The sequence below is a fragment of the Pseudorca crassidens genome, chromosome 2 (assembly GCF_039906515.1).
Source record: "Pseudorca crassidens isolate mPseCra1 chromosome 2, mPseCra1.hap1, whole genome shotgun sequence".
Lineage (NCBI taxonomy): Eukaryota > Metazoa > Chordata > Mammalia > Artiodactyla > Delphinidae > Pseudorca > Pseudorca crassidens.
In genome coordinates this window covers 97,866,357-97,886,848 of record NC_090297.1, presented here as the reverse complement: position 1 = coordinate 97,886,848, position 20,492 = coordinate 97,866,357, and the positions used below count along the sequence as shown (strand labels likewise).

Sequence of the window (20,492 nt, the reverse complement as noted above, 5' to 3'; positions counted from 1 at the left end):
CTTCCCTTAGCCTACCAGCAGAGTACAGCAGTTCTTAACCTGGGTTCCACAGATGGGCTTCAAAGGGTCTATGAACCCTTTGAAATTACATATACAATTCTTGTTTATAGAATGAAATTTTCTGGGACAAATCTATAGCTTTCATCAGATTCATAAAAGGATCCAAAAATCAACAAAGATTAAGAGCTGCTCCTTTTCCTGAGAAACAAAGACAGCCACTACTGATGATCCTTAGCTATTTAATGCACATCAACCACAGCTTCCACAATTATAAAGACAAAAGATATTCAAAAGAGGAACAATAAACATGTCAACACACTTGGCTAAGTTTCTACTTTTACTGGTAATAAATATTTTTACTGGAAGCAAACAAGGACCTTCAGGAAAGTCTGAAGCAATGTTTATTCCTTCCTGCCTAAACCTAAAAGGAGAGGGGGCTTTCTGTTCTACCATGCTACAAATTTCTACAAGAACACACCTCTATGGATATGTAGCCCAAGACTTTTGGAAAGAACTCCACAGCATAAACTAGCATTATTTTTCAAATCTCAACTGTTTTTATTTCTTTTAAGCAAGCAGTGGTATATAAGTCTTTTTAAGTGTTTCTTTTTGGAACAGCTTATAGAAAATGGCACCCTGGGACCTTTAGCTCTATGTCCCCCAAAATTTTCTTTCAAGAATCTCATCCAAGACGTTTCTTTAAAGAAGATAATTCATCTGACCTGAATCAGGTTGATTTAGGTCAAAACAATCTGAAAACTAGATGTGTCCCAGTGGAAAGCCTCAAAACTTCTCCAGTTGCTCAAAAATGCCACTATATGCCACTCTACTACAGGTCAAGGATGGCAATCCAAAGGTATCACTTGTTGATATCCCCAGATGGCGTGACGTACAGCCTATAATCACTGGTTGCCACGCATCATTTCTTGTAGATAAACGGTATTCATGTGATAGGCTGCCATCCAGCTTGGATGCCTCTGAGCGTTCCAATAATACGACTGAGAAGCAGAAGCATAGTATTCCTGCCACGCCCTGTAGTAAGCTCTCCAGTACTCCTCATAGTCCTGATAGGTGTCAGAAAAACTCGGATGTGTTTCCCTATGGCGGTCATACCAACCATCTTCCTGGGGTTCTGCCTGCAATCGATAGGAAGACCGCCTGGGAAGGCTTCTCTGGCTCTGCTTAGCTCTCTGGTTATGGTTAGCTCCCTCTTTATGCCTTGTCTTTATTTTGATTTCAGGTGATTCTTGATACTCTACTAGATGAGGGGGGTCATTTCCATTCAGAGGTTGTTCCAAAGAGATATGGCCAACCACAGGAATAGATTCCAAGTCTTTCAGCTGAGTATCAGAAGAACCTTCCAAGTATGACTTACTTCCTTTGCTCTGGGAAGAACTCCTTGAACTGTAAGAATCACTGTCACTCTCAGAGTCTCCAGATTGGCTACTACTTGCCAATATCTGCACTCTCTCTTCAGTAATTCTATTTCTCACAAAACCATTTTGAGGATTCACAGTCTGATCCCCAGGACCTGTGTAGTGTCTGATGACTTCCACAGGTTTCTCTAACCCCTCTTTAATATAGTGTTCGTAATCCTCCATCAATTCTGCAAAAGTCAAAGTACATGGCAGATGGGTTTTAAAGGAAGACAGACAGGGAATTTTGGGGAGTGACACAGAAGCTTCTTTGACTTGGTGCTGACTGTTAGTAGAGTTTTCAACAGAGGACTGAATAGAATTCTTCATTTGCTCTTTCAATTGTACGGCACAGCCCAGTTCTTTTGGTGACATGGCTTTTTCTACAATTCCACACTCTGAGTGGCTTTTCACAGGAAGCTTTTGTTTGGTATTATTTTTTGATTTGACTGATAGTGCAGATACAGAAGTATTTCTAGATGAAGCCATGTGGTTACCATGAGCTTTCTGAGTTTGAAAGGTGCTCTCTATTTTTTGAATTTGTTTTAGGGTCTGTGTAGGTATACTTGCTAAGCCATATGTATGCATGGCAGCTTCAACCTCCACATCCCAATCCAAACATTCTTCCATCAGACCAGGAGGAATAGGATCTACGTAAAAGGAATAAAAAAAGTATTAAATTCTCGAGCTGTTCTAGACCAGCATTTTCTGAATGGATTAATAAAGCTTTCCACGGTCAAATAAGATTAAGAAACAAAATATACTAACACTATACTAAGAAGCTTAATATATTAGATTTTAAAAGACCTAAGCAAAACTTGCAGTAAAGAAATTTGCCCAAAAATATAAAAGACCCATCCCATACCCCCTCACTCGAAAAGAGCTTATTCTAGGAGTGAGGTATGCCTCTACAGCGATTCTCCCATCCTTCCTCGTCTCCCTCTCCCCAACTCCTCCCCATTATCTCACTACTGATAACAGCAAAACAAGATATTAGAAAATGGATTGTGCTCCCCAAAGCTTACCAACTGGGAAATATTACAACTGCAACCCTGTACCCAAGTAAATCTGCCACCCTATATTCTACCAGGGAGAAATCACTGCCCTCAACGGTGGAGGAAAAAAACCTCCACGGGGAAAAAAGCCAGATGACTGTGAAAAGATCTGTGGTACCAATGGCACTTGTAAGTTTAAAAAAATTTGCTGGCTCTAACTCTATAAATTTCCTATCCCATCCAGGCATGACAATTTGCTTCCACCTGCACTCAGATCTTTCCAAAGTGTGACCAATTTTCATCTTAGGCAGACTAAGTACACAGAGGCCCTGCTTTACAAAGACCTCCCCTGTCTGTTGCTGCTAGTGGTGTTCCATGTATGTGTACCCACTACTCATTCTCTCAGATCTGGATTCTTCAGCTGGGGCTCTTGATCCTTCACTGAACAGACCCTCTAACTAAACATGGATTCCTACTAAGGTGCCATCCCTTGCTTGCGGAGACCTATCATTCAGGCCAATTCCCTCCTAATCCTGCTCCAGGCAACTCACCCGAACAGTCTGTTGTCACACAAGTGCCTAGTCCAGTATAGATCTAACACTATAAATATCATTTTCTCATCATTTCGGGGCTCTGTTAACTTTTCATAAAGATCCAAATATGTCACTTTCTGGTAACCAAAGGCAAATCTTATTTTTATCACTAGATGTTATGATACTGAGTCCTACCACAAGTCCTAACTCTCTTGTACCAATTTTCAATTTACTTTTTCCATTATTTATAACTATAAAGATCACCAATAGACTTATACATAGAGAGAATTAACAAAATATAGTCTTAGAACTGACAGAGAACCTAAAGACCATCTACTCTAAAAACAAATATTTTGTAAATCAGGACATAAGCTTAGAGCAATTTAAAAAATGTGTGAAAATGAGTTACCACAAAGCCAAAACTACTAAAATTCACAGTACTCCCAAACCTGTGTTTCATCTAGCTTTGTAAAAATCACTAAAGGAGTTAATATAAATTGGTAAAATATTCATTGTTATATTTATTCAATAACTACATAGTCCATCTTCTAGAAGGTCATGTATACACTATATAAGTATACATTTATGTATCTATACAACGTATATATATACACACACTAACGTGCATACATTAACATATACAGTTGACCTTTGAATAACACGGGTTTGAACTGCAGGTATGAACTGCGCAGGTCCACTTATACGCAGATTTTTTCCAATATGTACAATAGTACTACACAATCTGCTGTTGGCTGAATCAGTGGATGTGGAAAGGCAGATATGGAGGGCTGACTATAAGCTATACAGCGATTTATGCTGCATGGAGGCTCAGCGCCTCTAACCACCCCCATTGTTGTTCAAGGGTCAGCTGTATAGCAAATAAACCATATTTCCACCCAGGAGTTTGGTTTTTTTTTTAGTAAGTTTGTTTGTTTGTGTATTGATTGATCGATTGACTGATTGCATTGGGCTCTATCGATTGACTGCATTGCTCATGGGCTCTAGAGCGCAGGCTCATTAGTTGTGGTGCATGGTCTTAGTTGCTCTGCAGCACGTGGGATCTTCCCGGACCAGGGATCGAACCCGTGTCCCCTGCACAGGCAGGTGGATTCCTAACCAGTGCGCCACCAGGGAAGCCCCAAGCTGCTTTTTAAAACTGCTGTCTTGGAAACAATGCATGTTTGAAACTATTAATGATCTCTTGAAAACTTTTTTAGAAACCCTAAAAAACTGGGTGGGGACTTCCAGGAGGCACAACTACTGAGCCCACGTGTCACAACTACTGAAGCCCACGTGCCTAGAGCCCGTGTTCCGTAACAAGAGAAGCCACTGCAATGAGAGGCCTGCGCACCACAACGAAGAGTAGCCCCAGCTCGCCGCAACTAGAGAAAGCCCGCACGCAGCAACGAAGACCCAACAAAGACCCAACACAGCCAAAAATAAATAAATTAATTTAAAAAAATAGCAGCTTGATAAATGATTCATTAAAATCAAAAGAAAACACTTCAACATTTTCAGAACAGTGTCCAAATTAAAGATACTATTCCTTCCCCATGGTGACAAAGGGGAGTATGGCAAGAATTACCTTCATAACAACATAAGAGGTAAAATACATCCCTTGATATAAAAGAATAAAATCAAATTGCAGGGCTACAAAGTAAAATATGGAGTTAATACAGTAGGAAAATATTTTTCATTTTTCATGTGTCATTAGTTAGCTTGCAATCTTCTCCCTGTTACTTATTAGCTGTAAGACCTTAGACAAATATTTAACCTCTCTATGCCTCAATATCCTCATCTACAAAAGGCAGATAATAATAGCGCATACCTCACGTAATTGTGGTGTGAATTAAATGAGTTAACATATATACTTAGAACAGTATCCAACACATCATAAGTACTCTATGTTAGCTATTATTTTTATTAGGCCTATCATTATTATTTTGACAGCAAAATGAAACAGACAAAACATACCTGGTAAAGGCTGAAGATTGATCTTACATTTCTGGGCAATTTTCATCATCATATTTTCTTCTTCTCCCCTACAGCAGTAGGTCACTGTCAGTCCCAAAGTACCTAAAGCACAGAAGGAATGTTAAGTAGTAAATCATTTTCACATAAATGACACTTCAAGTCCACCTGTCACATTATAGCTTCCTCCCCTTAAAGAAAGCACCCAAACTTTTTTCTTTTCTTTTTTTTTTCTTTTTTTTTTTACCAAAACGGCCAGCTCTGCCAATCCGATGCATATATGTCTCCCAATTCAATGGAACATCCAGGTTTACAACCAGATTCACGTTCTCAGCATCAATTCCACGGGACGTCTTGAAGAAGAGAACAGTTGTTTGTGTGCATTAGCCATTGCATGGCACACTATATTATTCAGTATAACCAAGAGCCCAATTAAGAATAGGAGGATATTTAAGAGCAAGGAGGATATTTAGGAGCAAAGGAAAAGAAAATTCATTTCTAATGACTAATTTCAACAATAAAGATAAAAATACAGAAGACATTTTTAGGAAGAAATCATATTCCCCAGCACTGGAAAGACAATTATCTTCTGGTATTCTTGTCAGATACACCCACCTAAAATAACAGATGAAATCTGTACATTTGATAACAGAACATATGTCCAGATGGATTAATCACCCAAACTGAACAGGAAATTTACCAAATCTGTGGAAACGAGGACTCTGCAATGAAACTGCTTCAGTTTAGCCATAGCATCAAGACGCTGATTCTGATTCATGTTGCCTAAAAAGACCCAGAAAGAAAGTCATATAAAAACAAGTGAACAGGGCTTCCCTGGTGGCGCAGTGGTTGAGAGTCCGCCTGCCGATACAGAGGACACGGGTTCGTGCCTGCGCGCCCGGAACCTGTGCTCCGCAACGGGAGAGGCCACAGCAGTGAGAGGCCCACATACCGCAAAAAAAACCAAAACAAGTGAACATACATTTATCAAATCCCCAAAAATCAGAAATCATAATTGCCAGTCTTAACACTTTAACAACCAAAGTTAATTCTGTCCTTATATGCAAATCTAGGTTAAGAACTAACGTCAGAAACAAAAACCTAAAGTCAGAATCTTCTAAAATATGGTTAGGCAATCAACTAGAAATTCAATTTTAAATGGTGACTAGGCTATGCCTGCAGATATAACATTATATCTACAAAGTGCCATATGAGGTTTAACAATTCTTAGGAAAATAATATTGATTTAACCAGCTGTTTACCAATTTGGTGTTGAAGTGTGATCTATCATCCAAATACTGGTCCATCAGAAAACAATCTCCCCAGTATCTCATAATATACCACGACTAAATGAGCTTACGCTAACAGGTTAAAAACTAAGCTGAGATAGCAATCAAAACTCTAAAAAGGATCTCACTTATCAAAAATTCCTTTAAATCTTTCACTCCTAGGTCAACAGTAATAATTTAGCTTTGTGTCAAAAATGAATCAGTTTTGCCTTCCACAAGACTGTAAAAGTCAATTTAGTTAGCAATTCTTTGTATTTTTTACAATGTTTATCTTAAGATAACAAAAACAGACTCTATTTTGTAAAGTTATTATGTTCTTTGTGGCTATAACTCCAGTTTTCTAGTTTTTTAGTACATACCATGTTACTTCTTAAAGAGACAAATCCCAGTGAAAAATAAACCTGAAATTCCTTTTACTCTGAAGACTCAGTCTAACCTCACACTCACAAGACAAGTCAGGAAGTGGTATCTCTTCCTCCCGACTTTGAAGAAGCTTCAAGTCAGGATACTAAACAAAGATTAAAGTTAAGAGATGAACTTACCTGAAATGCACTCTGCAGGAAAGCCTTTAGAAGAAAGGATATCAGCCAAGTGTTGTGCTCTATGAAAAATAACACAGAGGGTTATAATTTTACAAATACTGCCCCACACCTATCCTTTTATTTCACAAGTTCCCCAGATGACTTTTTTTTTTTTTTTTGCGGTACGCGGGCCTCTCCCATTGCGAAGCACAGGCTCCGGACGCGCAGGCTCAGCGGTCGTGGCTCACAGGCCTAGCTGCTCCGCGGCATGTGGGATCTTCCCGGATCGGGGCACGAACCCGTGTCCCCTGCATCGGCAGGCGGACTCCCAACCACTGCGCCACCAGGGAAGCCCCCCAGATGACTTTTTAAGGTACATTACCTGCTGTGTAAATTAGAAAAGACTAAGGCCTGATTAAATGGAATTTTGCTGAACAATTCTTGTAAATGCTGAGTCTTTTCCTCAAAAATCTTATGGGCCAAAGGGTATGAACTGACAACTTTGTAGTACTGCTTCAAACCTACAAAGAAGAGTCTTCTGTTAAAATGAACATATTTTCTATAGCAAATATGAAAGCAAAAGCCAACTTAGCAAAGGAAAGCTCCAGAATATCACAAACCAACCCACTAAATATCCAGTATCTGTACACACCTATGAGACTCGGATCACTGGAGTTTAGTCTTACAAAAGTGGGCTCTCTCATGTACTTTGTCAAAGCATTAGCCAAAAATTCAGGGTAAGTAGCTGACACTGCCAACATCTGCTTACTGGCAGGCAAGGAAGAATAAATCCAACTGCAAAATAAAAGAAAAACACACACACCATGGAAACTATTCAGATGATAATCACCACCTAGAAAAGCAAAAGATAGATACTTTGGGGCACCATTTCAATAGTCAAGTTAGTTATTTTTCTTACTTTATTTGCTCCTGGAAGCTGCCTTCTTCTAAAAGCTTATCTGCTTCATCAAGAATAAAGAGACGTATACTGCCTGGATTCAAGTAGTCAAGTTCTATCAGTTGTTTAATTCTGCCTAAAGTCCAGAAAAAAAATATTCAAATATTCATATGCACCAAATCCGTGCAAATTTCAGCCAATGTTGTTATTCTACTTACAGGTTGAATTGCTAACTTTCCTGACCCAACCCTCATTATTCTTTACACACTAAACCACAAATTAGAAATCCTGAGTTCTGATCTTCCCTAAATCCATTATTTTTTCCCTCACATTTCATCACCAATACGTATGGAAAATAAACACTTCCTGTCAAAAGACTTGTAAGGCACTGAATGCTAGATTATGATTCTGAGTGACTCATGACCGAAGGACTAATACTGAAGCAAAGAATAATCCCAATCCATGGCTTAGAAGGGCTTTCTGAAATCATCTCATTCCTCTTCTGCTCAGAAGCCTATCCCATACTTGTTCTTAAACATCCTTAGAAACAGAAATTTCATAAATCCTGTTGGTAATCCAGTCATGTGTTTATATGTCACTAATCTAATGCTCTTCATTTTTAATCCTCAAAATAATTACCATAATTATCAAAGATTGCCATATTCTTATTGCTATATAGAAGTGTTCAGTTACTTAAAAGCCCCAGTTATTAACAAGCATTGATATCTTACCAGGAGAACCAACAGCAATATGACACTTTTTAAGTCTGGTTTTGTCTTGTGATAATGGAGTCCCTCCGATAAACACATGACACTCTAAGCCTTCCATTTTTATTCCAATGGCTGTGATAACAGAATGTATCTGTACAGCAATTTCTCTTGTAGGAGCCAAGATCAAAATCTAAAAAACACATAAAATATAACTTTAACAAGTCGGCAGAATAAATACATAAGGCAGGACTCAAAAAGCTTTACAGTGTTTTTTAACCCAGATACTCATATCTGGGTTAAAAAACACTGTTGAAGAGTCATCATCAGATATACATGACTGAGAACTTGAAATACAGCCTGCTGTAACTACTAAACCACAAAGTAAGACTATGAGGGTCATACCTGATTCATCTTTATATCCCCAATGCCTGGCATACTGTTTAAACATAACATGGGCTCAACAAATCTTTGCTGAAGAAATGATCTCCAAACCCAAATCTCCTGTTAATTTGGGTAAGGCCCTCTTAGACCCTACTCTGAGAGAACCCAGAAGGTGGGAGATCAGTATAATACATTCACTTTAAGAACCACATGCAGTTACCTACCATAGCCAAACACCTCATTACCACGAATCAGGTCAAATGCTAAACCTCACCACAATCTAGTGAGCAAATAAAAGAATAAAAAATCCCTATCTGTATTCTCAAGTAATGACAAAATTGACACACATGGCAGACTTATTTTATTTAACACGCAGTAATAACAGAAATCTCTAAACTTCTAACACTAATAATGTGTATTTGGTCACTAACCACACCAACACCACTCATCAGCCTAAGTATCTACTTTACTTGTATACTTTTCATATGTCTTAACACAATCATTCACTTCTACCTCTGAGGAGCTACTGGTATTTCATCTGACCTGTAGGAAATCCACATAACATACCCTCCTTGGGTCCTCTGAGCTAAACTCACCTGGGTACTTAGGTTTTCAAGAACAAGAGAGTCCAGAGCAATGGTGGAGAATACACAGGTTTTCCCAGTGCCAGACTTAGCTTGAACAATTAAATCTGGGGAGGAAAAAAAAAATTATCATTAGCCAGGACTGACTGAAGAAGCTTAGGTACCAACATGAAATTCCAGAACTAGACAGGCCTCCAGAGATCACATCCTTAACCACCTTCGTTTTTAAGTTAACTCTAAAACAAGCATGCGGCCATATCCAGAAACAGGCCTCCTCCCTGAACCTCCACCGTTTCTCTTCTTTTTTTGGCTTAGAAAGCAGAAATTTATTTTCTCAAAGTTTTGGAGGCCAGAAATATGAAATCAAGGTATCAGCCGGGCCACATTCCCTCCTACGGCTCTATGGTACAATCCTTCCCGTCTCTTCCAGCTTCTGACGGCTGAGACATTTCTTGGCTTGGAGTTGTGTAATTCCAATCTCTGCCTCCATTTTCACATGGCTTTCTTCTCTGCCTTTCTCCCTGCTCTTATAAGGACTCTTGTCACTGGATTTAGGGCCTACCCTAATCCAGGCTGATCTCATCTGAGATCTTTCCTGCCGTTTATATTCCCAAACGTAGAACCACTTGACAGCGTGGAATGGACCTCAACTATCTCCAAATTCAATACTGCGCCTCCGTTTGACAGAGGAGGAAACTGAGGCTCGCGTGCGTGCGGCGTCTTGCCCCGGGCCGAGCCCTGCAAGACGGCCGCTCTGGGCCCTTCCCGGCCCTCGCCACGGGCTTGGCCGCCGCCGCCGCCGCCGCCCCCTCCTGCGGCCCTCCCGGCCCCTCCAGGGCCCCAGCCCTCACCAAGTCCGCACCGCCCCAGCGGTATGGCCTTGAGCTGCACGGGCGACGGCCGCTCGAAGCCAACCGCCCGCAGCCCCTCCACCACCGGCCGCGACAGCAGCAGCGACTCGAAGTCCCCCGGCTCCGCCAGCAGCACGTCCCCGGTGCGGGTCCGCGGACTGTTGATGTCATGAGCCGTCCGCAGACTCCGCACTGGCCGGGTGGCTGGCTCCGGGGCCGCGAACTGCGCAGCCACGCGCTCCGCCGGCATAGTGCTCTCCACGGTCTTTAAGGCCGCCGAGCCTTCAAAAGCCGTCGCCATGCTAGCCGCGCCGCCGGATCTCGCGGTACTTGGGGCGAGGCGTGGAGCCTGAGAACAAGAAGAGGAAAAACTTTATTGGCAGTCTTCCTGCGAAGACACTGACACTCCGGCCTCGAAGAGGAGGGGTAAGGGACGGAAGTCGGAGGCTTAGAAGGACTCGGAAACAGCTATAACAACAAAAAAAACGTGGCCTGAGGAAGGCGGGAAAAGGGAGGGGAGGAAAGCTGAGGCTACCGGTGTGTCGCCGCCGGCGGCCTACAGAGGGCGCCGCGCGCTCACGGTGGGAGCACTGCCCCGCCCTGCGCCCGCGTTGCTGACCTCACAATGCTGCCTTTGTGAAGAGCCCAGTGCGTCACGCTCCCAGCCTCCGGGCTTCGGCTCGGCGGTCAACTCCCCCGGCTCCCCACCGTGTCCCGCCCCAACTCGCTGCCTCCTCCTGTGCTCGCAGAGCGCCCGAAGTACAGCGAGATTTAGGATTGACCACGTTGCCAGGTATATATCTGTGTGCTTTCATCTCTGCGTTCCCAGCCCCTAGCACAGTACCTGGCACACGCTGAGCTCTGATAAAAGCAAATCGAATTGGAACCAGCAACTGAACTGACAACTCCCACATTAGTAGCTACACCTCCGACCCTCCTCTGAACTCCAGACTTGTACATCCATCTCCCTTTTCAACACTTCCAATTTATGTCTAATAGCTCAAATTTAACATTTTCTATGTGTTGCTCCTATCCTTCCCCACCACCATCTCATGGATGACAGCAGTCTTTACCACTTTATTTTAGGTCTCTGCTCAAATACCACCTTTTCAAAGAGGACTTTCCTGAACACTCTGAGATAGCTCCCCCATCCTGGCAGCTCCCCAGCCTTTCCCATCACTCTCTATTCCCTTATTCTGCTTTATTTTTCTGCTTATCACTAGATGAAATCATATGTTTATTGTCTGTCTCCCCCACTCTCTGAGGACAGGGACCTATTCTCTTTTGTTCTCTGCAGTATGCCTAATCGGAAAAAACAATCTAACACAGAGTAAGTGCTCAATATTTATTGAATAAATGAGCTCCTATAAAAAGTCTGAGTCGTAACTCCAAATTAAGTATTTTTGGAACCTAATATTCACAATTACAAATCTAAAGATTATATCATAATTCTGGTCGTTATCTCTCACCAGCCTCACACTTCCCTACACACACACACACACACACACACACACACACACACACACACGGTGATGATGCAGATTCCAAAGGAGGTAGGAGGACTTTGGCAAGGTAATCCCACTGGAAAGGTATTCTCAGATGCATTTTTCTTATAAATTTACAAAACATTGAGAAAATGCGAACTGTTCATATGAAAGAAGGGGGCCTGTTGGGAGTGGGCAGTAAAGGTTCCAGACTTCCTCTTAGTACCTACCCCACCTCTTTCATCCACTTAATCCCTAAATCCCAAACCTGGGAATTAATTATTCTTGACTCCACCTTCCATTATCCCTCTCCCCTTTCTTTTTTTTTGGGGGGGGGGGGGGGATTTGGATTGACCAGGGATTGAACCCGGGGCCATGGCAGACAGTGAAAGCACTGAGTCCTAACCACTGGACCGCCAGGGAAATCCTTCCCCTTTCTAACAATTACTTGAGGGCAAGTAATTTTGCTTCCAAATATCGCATCCATATTTCTTCTCCAGTCTCCATAGCATCTGTCCTATTTTAGGTCCCTTTTAAGGGTCCTATTTTAGGAACTTTTAGGTCCTAACTATCACAACAACCTCCTGAATGGTTCCCCTGCCCAAATATTGCAGTTATGTTACTAGTCATAAATTATATTGCTATAGCTAAAAACAAATCAATACAATTTTTTTCCTCAGTAGTTAAAAACTGTAATAATGCTGTTGGTCATAATTTTTAGTGCCATAAAAATAAAACATAAAGGTAAGAGATCATTTAATAACCAGGTAAGGTATGAGAGTAACATACGCAGAAACCAGTTGGACTGTTGTCTGCCTGCTGTCCTCCTTCAGGATAAAATCACAATGGGACCCCAGCCTCTTTGTATGCTGTTCTGTCTACTTGGAAAATCTTTCCTCACCTTATGTACCTGGAAGGTAGAGGGGGGAAGGATTCCTGTGAATTGAAGAAGTGGGAGTAAAAGGTAGACTCAGAATGGATTTTCAGGTTCAAATGGTCCCAGGCAATGATTTCACAATGGAAGTTTCTGCACCCAGAGGAAAGGAAAATAATGTAAACAAAAACATAGACATAAGGTGGCCCCCCTCGAATGTGAGGATCCGTGGGACTATGTGGAAAGAAGGGAAGGCACTAAGATTTTTATAGCCACTTTTTCTCATTTGATCCTCAAAGCAACAAAGGGTAGGCAACCTTATTATTTGCATTCAATCTGCAAACATCTCTTCATTCATTCTTTCAGCAGAAATCTTCTAAACGCCTAATACGAATCAGCCAGATGCTGGAGATGCAAAACTGGGACAAAATAAGCAGAGCACTTGCCCTCAAGAAGAAAGATACATGCAGACGGATAGCTCTGGCCAAGGAGGAAATATTCAGATAGCACAAGGTGGTGTAAAAGTACATGCAGTACTGACATTTTTCAGGGCCTTAGCGGCTCAAAGTGTGGCTGTCATGTGGGAGAGCGTGAGAACATCTGAAAAATTGAGAAAAACAGCTTTTGGTATTCAGAGACCAATAGCTTTCTTCTCTATGCTCTTCTCTCCCCATCCCAAATCAGAGTGGTTTAAAGCATGCATGGAACTATAAGAAAACCTCCATGCCCGGGTCACTTTTTTCCTAATCCCTGGAGTCTAGCACTTCTGCCAAGATAGCTGCACCAGGAGACAATGCTCAAGTCCCTTGAAGCACTGGGGTTGGGGGGGTGATTTTCTGAGCTGATCCTGAAGGATAGATGTGGAGTTCATCAGGCAGTGGGGGTGGAAGGAAAGCTCACCAGGCAGACAAGTTAGAAAGATATTCTGGGCAAAAGGAACAGTTTGTGCAAAGGCGTGGAAGCATGAGAAACTATAGTAGATACGGTAAGGTATGAGCTTTAGCATGAACGGAGGCAAGTATGGCAGCGCTTACCAGGAAACAAGGTTGCAGAGATATATTGGTCCCATAGTATGGAGGACCTTGTCTGCCACCATAAGGAACATAAAATTAATGTGTTATGCTCGCCCAAAGGAGGATAGTGTTATGTAGCAATAGAGAGAAATACAATTGGAAGTATAGACTAAGGCTTGATCGGTGACAAAGCTGAGGAGTTTGGATTGTAACTTGCAGAGCATCGAGCATCATCTCAGTTTGGGATCTAATATGAGGTAGTAACTGCAAGGCCCACTTTATAACGTTGTTTCTCACACCTAACAACCCCTGGGTCTTTTGGGTGTTGTCCACTGCTTTCTGAGTGTCAGTGCTTAACCTGTGTGCTGCTTAGCCAGCAAGCAGTGACTGAGCACATGTTTCCTAGTTCTCTCTCCCAGGCAAGGGGAACATTCCCTCCTATATTCTTCAGTTCATCTGCTCAGTGGACTATAGCACCATCAATAAACTTAAGTTACATCAAGTTTATTAAGTAACAATATCTGGCCTTCTGGACAGAATTTTTCACGACCCTGCTCAGTCCTGTGCAGCTACCTTTCAACGTGGAGAATAACTATTTTCATATGTGCCCCTTGGCCTATGGGGTGACTATGTCTTCAGTACCTTTTCAAACAGGAATGAGGAGAGGGGAAGAAGCAGGAAAGGCCCAGGTTCCTATACTCTGCGCGGCCACCTCTCACCATGGGGACTTGCTTAGCTGGCTTTCAGTAAAGGACCCCAGGCCATCCTCCCTCTCTCTAGACCAGACTCCCCTCTGCCCAAGGCCCACGTTGATTAATTGCCCCATTTAATACCACAGCCTCAGTCTTTAGGGAGGAAGGCGTCACGTTTGCTCTTCTGCTGAGAATGGGGCCCAATTCATTCTTGTCCAGGCAACATAATAAATAACCTGCCCCTGTTGGCAGGGAGTTTATTAGAGACTGATGGGACATTTAACAATAACTGGGGGCCTGTGATTTATTAGGTAGGGAGGTTTGTGGCGTCTCCGAAGACGGGGAATGTGGAATTTAATTGATAAAGCGGCTGTCAGCAACAATGAGATGCACTCAATAGAATACGCATTTGAGGGCTTCTCTTTGGAGCTGTCAGGAGGGGTTTCTGCTAATCATACGCAGCTCCTGTGGATGGTGGTGTCTGCTGGTTATTTGGGTGAGACACAAATGGCAGGGAGGGGACTCTGAAAGGGGCCCGGGGAAGGGTGCACCTGTCAGTTGCCCGGCCTGATGGAAGAATGTGACACAAATGAGCAAAAGGAAAGATTTCCATCAGGCCAAGAGAGGGCTCCCCTTCAAGAGGACTTTGTTTCTCTCCTGTGAGCTGCTCAAGAGAACAAGAGGTGCCGAGCACCCACTTCCTGGAGAAGGAGGGAAAGGAAAGAGTTAAGTGGCAAGAGAGATTTGTTCTGGAATTCGAAACTCCCTAAGCCTGACCTATCTGCACCAGACACCCCCCTGCCTGGCTCCCCAGCCACAGACACTCACAGACACATCACACCCCCACACACACCACCGTTACCTGCCTCCCCCCAACACCATAGTTACCCACATCCACACAGCCTCCTCCTGTCACTGCTGCTTTCATGCCGAGAACAGAGCCACAGAGACTCAGATGGATGGAGCCTCACCTTTTTTCTATTGTTGTCTGCCGGCGCTGGAGACCCCAGAATCCAGGCTGAGAAACTGGAAATAAATTCCTGTCTGGAGCGTGCAGAGCGTACCGCACCTTACCTCCTCGGCCCGCCCTCCACCCAGCTTCCCGACAGCAAGGGAGCTTGGTTTTCTCTCTGAGGCCATCCACGATGGCACTGGTGATGGCACAGCTCTGTCCTCAGGCAGCCCTGAGCCTTTCCGGGCGGCTCTGCTCAAATTTGCCGCTCCCCTCATCCCTCAGGCGGTTGCTCAGACTTAAACAAGGCCACGTAAGGCACGAGAGAGGGGCTTTCTGAGGCCAGTCTGCTTCCCTCCTGTGATCCTCCCACATCTATTCTTAGGTCCCAGGAGACTGATCTGCCTCCGTGTTCCCTCCAGGGAGAGAAAGGGAGGGGGAGGCAAAGTCAGGGAAGAAGAAGTCATTGTCACTGTCTAATCTGAGCCTCAGTGGTGACACTGAGGGACCTCTGAGCAGAATGGATACAGCAACTGGTTTGATTAAATCAAACCTCTCCCTCAACCTTGTTAAATTAAACTGACAGGCCGGGAGCAGATGAGGGAGCGCAGAGGGCTCATCACCTGCGGTGGAGGCAGGGGAGGCCGGGAGCTGGGGCCTCCCTCCCAGGAAGATCAGATGGTAGCAGAGCAGCGGCCTGCCCTTTCCCTTATTTGCTGACTATAGATAGGAGATGAGATTTATGGATGTGAGATGCCTAAGTACCTGTCTGAGCACAGGCTGTGAAAGTGATGCAGCGGCAGACTGCCGCCGCTCAGTAGGCTCTGCAAATTCCCTTGGCGCTGTCCAGTGACAGTGTTCTTGACATTTCAAAGGGCCTTTACACTTTACCTTCACAGCAGGCAGGTAGCAGTGAGATTGTTTTCCTCACTTTACAGTCAGAGAAATTGAGGCACGGGGGTGGATTACAGGGCCAACTAGCAGGCAGAGATGGGCAGCGGAGCCAGTCTAAGACCCCCAGGTCTCCCTCACTTCTCCCTCCCCCGTCCTGGCTCACTTCACCTCCAGCTTATGTCATTTGGCGGAACTCCCCAGGACTTAGTCCCTGGACTGCCATCTCTTCTCCCACCCACCAGAGAAATGTAAACCACACAGCTTGCTTCGTGGGCCATCAGGAAAATGCCAGTTCCCACCTGGCTTGGGGCAGCCCACCTGCAAAGCACACGGCTGGCTTCCAAAGGTCACAAGGCCATTCTAATGTACTCATATCACTCTCCCACCTGCCCAAGCCCTCCCGAGTGATTTCCACTCCACCTAATTACAAGTTAGGGGAGGGGAAGGGGGTGGGCGAGATATTGTTAGCAACACCAGCAAACAGCAATAGGAGACAGATAACACCGATACCCTGCTGGCTTCCTCACCTGTCACCCAGTTCCTCACCTGCCAAAGCTAATTTTCCACTCACCAGTGGGTGAGAGCTCATTTCAGAGTGTGTGAGCCACACACACACTCACACACATGCATGGGTACCCAGTGCCATTGTGAATAGAGTAATGCCTCACCCAGGATTCCCTTGTTCTCACTTTCCATGCACTCCAATGATTTGTTTATTGACACCTCCACCCTTTTCCAATCTGTTTTCCGTAGGAAAGACACTGGGATGCGGAGGCTGGCAAAGACAGTGCATAGTGATTACTGGAGACCCTGTTGACCCCTACCTGCTCCAAGGCACACTCATCACACGCCGATTAATGATCAGAACCTGGGACAGGGAGAACAAAGGACAGAGGGAAGGGGAGAGAGGAGCAGACTTTCAACCACTGCCACCATGAAGGAAGCTGGGAGGGAGAGCCGGCACAAGGTGGTAACATTTGCCTGATGAGGACAAACAGCTGGAAACAGCACCTACCAGGGGAGCGTATGTATGGGCCACACCAGACATGGCATTGCCGTGCTCTTCCCTCATGGTTTTCATCACCACTCTTGACCTGAAAAAGATAGCAAAGAGCAGGCAGGCAGATAGGTCGAAGGTACTTGGACAAATATCACCAGCTTCCTGAACTCACCGTTGGTGTTGTGACTGGCCGCACGCAAACCCAACACGTCCAACCTATCGATCTGAAATCATAGAAGAGATCTCTATGGCAAGGAGTTGGATTCCTCTAGAAACACCTACCAAAGTGTGATGGAGGGGAAAGAGGTCTCGGCGGGGAGTAGGGGGAGGGTGGGAGGGACAGGGGAGGGAAGATCACTGGATCTGAGTTCCTTTGCTGATTCTGCCATTAGCGACCTGGGTGACTTAGGGCAAATCACTTAACATTTCTGGGCTGCACTCTCGTAACTTGTAAAGTCATATGCTTGGGTGTGAAATGCAGACTGTCAGACTTAGAGATCACAGAGGAGAAAACTGAGACACAACGAGGTTAAATTACGTGTTCAAGTCCACATGGTGAGGCCTTGGAGTGACAGAAGTCATGGGTTCTGAAGCCAGAGCCTCTGGGTGAACCGAGGGGAGTTCTGGTTCCTCATCCCTTCCTCACCTGCAGAACAGAGGCAATAGGAGCCCTGCCTCCGAGGGTCTGGGAAGAACAGATGCGTGCCTGACACAAGGAAAGCCCTCAATAAATGTTAGCTAGCTCTATTTTCAGTGACAGACTGGAGGTTCAGACCCACAGAGCTTGACTTCTAGTCTCTCCATGAGGTCACAATTCCCTGATTATCTATAAGGTCCTTTACAGCTCCCAAATTCTATGATTCTAAGTCAGAGAGATGAAAATGCAAGTGATTTCGAAAACCCTCCAGGCAGAGACACAAAAGGCCATTTGGGGGATTCATTATTCACTCTCCATTGCCTCAGTCGCTTTCTATGGATGACGATTCATGAGGAATAATCACAGCAGGGAAAACCTGTCCAAATGCAGGGAGGAGGGAGGGCAGTAAAAAACCCAAACTCCTTTGCGTGTTCAACTCCTGTTCTGCAATGTGCATCTTCATTTGTTAAATGACGGCAGTGTTTCTTGGCCTCATTGCCTTTCCGCTCTGGGAACCGGAGGCTGTCTCCTGGTACAGACTGCTGCTGCTGTGAGTCACTGCCCACCCCACTCACACCCCACAAAACCCCAGAACTCTGGTCGAGCAGAAGCCCTCACAGAAGCAGCTGTCACCCTCAAGCATTGGCTCCCCTCAGGGTCTCCAGGCTGAAACCTCACCTGTACCCCAGGGCCGGTGTCTGATCAAGGTAAGGACAGTTCTCTGCCACCTGCGAAAGACCAGGCTTAGGAGCCAGCCTGGTGGAAGCAAATATGCACAGTAAGCCAAACCTGAAACTGACCTCTTTTTCTACTTACCCCATGGCCTCAGTGGGAGAAGCAGGTCGCCTTCTTTCTCTCTTGCTGACAACTCTCCCCCTGGCAGGCTGCCAATGCCTGATACTTGTTTACAGCTACCAGAAGCTGGTGGAGATGACCAAATAGTGTGTAATAAAATCAGCTTTTGCCCTGAGTTGCAGGCCACGGTGATGTTACAGGCAAGTCAGCGCTGGGCCTCCAGGGAGCCAGATGTGGCAGGATATCCCCAGGAGAGTGCAGGGAGCAAGTCTCTTTCCTTCTCAGTGCTGTTTGCATCAACCAGCATCAATCTGCACAAATTCCATAAGTATATCCCCTAGCTGTGCCCTGACATTCTTCAGGTGTTCTTTGCAGTTGAAAAATACTTGCTTTTCCAGCAAATGTTTGCAAAATGGAAATGTTTACTTCCCAGTAGCAATGAGACCATCGCTTAGGCACCATAAGCACAGGCCCATAGCTGCAAATAATTCCAAATAGGGGTTGGTAGCAGCCCATAGACTTAACTGTTCATTATTCAGACTAGTCTAATTTTGCACTTACAATTCCTCTGAATGAAGGAAGGAATGAATGAAGTTTTCTCAGACGACTATCCTTCATGCATGAAGTTTTCTCAGATGACTATCCTGCTACTGCTTCCTCCAACACCTTCCTTCTGTCCCTCTCCAAAAAGTTTTAGCACCTGCATAACTGGGTCTTGCAGCCCAGGAACTTTGTAAAGAAGTAACGACTGTGACCGTGGCGTCTAAGTTAACACAGTATGCAAGAGCGATGGCCATTCTGCGGATGGGGAAGTATTCCACAGAGGAGGGAAGTAGAAAGAGGTTACCTTGGAAACAGGGAGACTTTATTATATCACCTTTCAGACCCATCTCTTTGGACCTCAGTTGCTCTATCTGAAAGTGAGGAGAATGATACTCTGTGTTTGAGGACACCAAAAGCTAACAAGCTTCCTATGACTGAGTCTTTGATTCCACCACCCAGTCAGAAGAGTTTTCCCTTAAACACCAAAGTGAATCTTTCTTTTGGAACCGAGAGGGCTCCCAACATGTAGACCACTTCGTCTCTCTGCTGTCTCTCCTGGTGTTGGGATTGTAAGAAGCAGAGGAGCCCAGGCCTCTGTCTAAGGTGGACAGAGGAAGATATCATGAAAACTGAGAGTTAGGTTATTCTAAGAAGAGTTAGGCTTCTGTCCAATTCCTCCCCCACCATCCCAGTGTTTCACACCAGCCACGCAGTCTCTGCTCAGCACCTCTGGGCCTGCCTGCCAGGAGAGGTCCTCTGCCTGGAGAGAAACAGTTCTGCAGTGATATCCGAACACATTCCAACAGCACGTGTTTATCTCTAGGGTCAGCCTTTCCTATTGATGCTCAGGAGGTGTGGGGGGAGTAGGGACGGGGATTGGGATAAGGGCTGTTGGCAGCCACAAGGGGGGGAGGCATGAGGGCAATGGGGACATGGACCCACCCTTGGGAGGGTGATGTTATGATGAGGTTTCCAGACTGTGTGTGGCCACATATCTCTTTCCTCACATCAGGTTATCAGGATGAGCTCCTCAGCTCTTCTGTTGCCAGTGGAGATGAGATGACCATTGCCTTAGCCAGGGGTGCCTCATCCAGGGCAGGCTAAGACTTGGTGGGTTGGGACATCCAGGTGAGAACCATAGGATCTGGAGCTAGGAGAATGGCAGTGTTTCCATTGTTTAGTTTAGGATCCGAGTTCCGTTGGGATATACCTGGTTCTGCCTCTCCCTTTGAGCTCAGTCATCGGTGCCAGGACCTTCAGGCTCTGGCAGTAGAGCAGAGGGGACCACCTTCCCTGACTAGGCTGGGCAAACCACAAGAGTCTGACACCTTTAGGCACCGTTTCCAGGAGCTGCACCTCAAGAAAAGTACCCACAATACACTTATCCCCACCAGCAAGGGGCAAAGCTGAGATGCTTCTGAGGGTTCCACTCCAGCTCTGGACGGCTTTGAGAAAGTAAG

General features: G+C 44.8%; 1 protein-coding gene across 1 annotated transcript; it reads right to left on the bottom strand.

The window, feature by feature from the left end:
• Positions 1-222: 222 nt before the first annotated feature.
• Positions 223-10,497, bottom strand: DDX20 (DEAD-box helicase 20). Its single transcript, XM_067727255.1, has 11 exons — positions 10,149-10,497; positions 9,310-9,404; positions 8,354-8,522; positions 7,644-7,758; positions 7,377-7,519; positions 7,107-7,245; positions 6,746-6,804; positions 5,615-5,697; positions 5,162-5,267; positions 4,918-5,019; positions 223-2,065 (listed from the first exon to the last, which is right to left on the bottom strand). The coding sequence occupies exons 1-11, from the start codon at positions 10,447-10,449 to the stop codon at positions 903-905; spliced, it is 2,475 nt and encodes an 824-aa protein (XP_067583356.1). The 5' UTR covers positions 10,450-10,497; the 3' UTR covers positions 223-902.
• Between the last annotated feature and the right edge of the window lie 9,995 nt (positions 10,498-20,492).

Coding starts and splice junctions, on each gene's coding strand:
- DDX20 (XM_067727255.1), bottom strand. CDS start 10,449: ATGGCGACGGCTTTTGAAGGCTCGGCGGCCTTAAAGACCGTGGAGAGC. Junction 7,759..8,353: donor TATTGCTGTTGGTTCTCCTG/GTAAGATATCAA, acceptor TCTGGACTTTAG/GCAGAATTAAACAACTGATA. Junction 5,268..5,614: donor TCCTCGTTTCCACAGATTTG/GTAAATTTCCTG, acceptor CTCTTCTTCAAG/ACGTCCCGTGGAATTGATGC.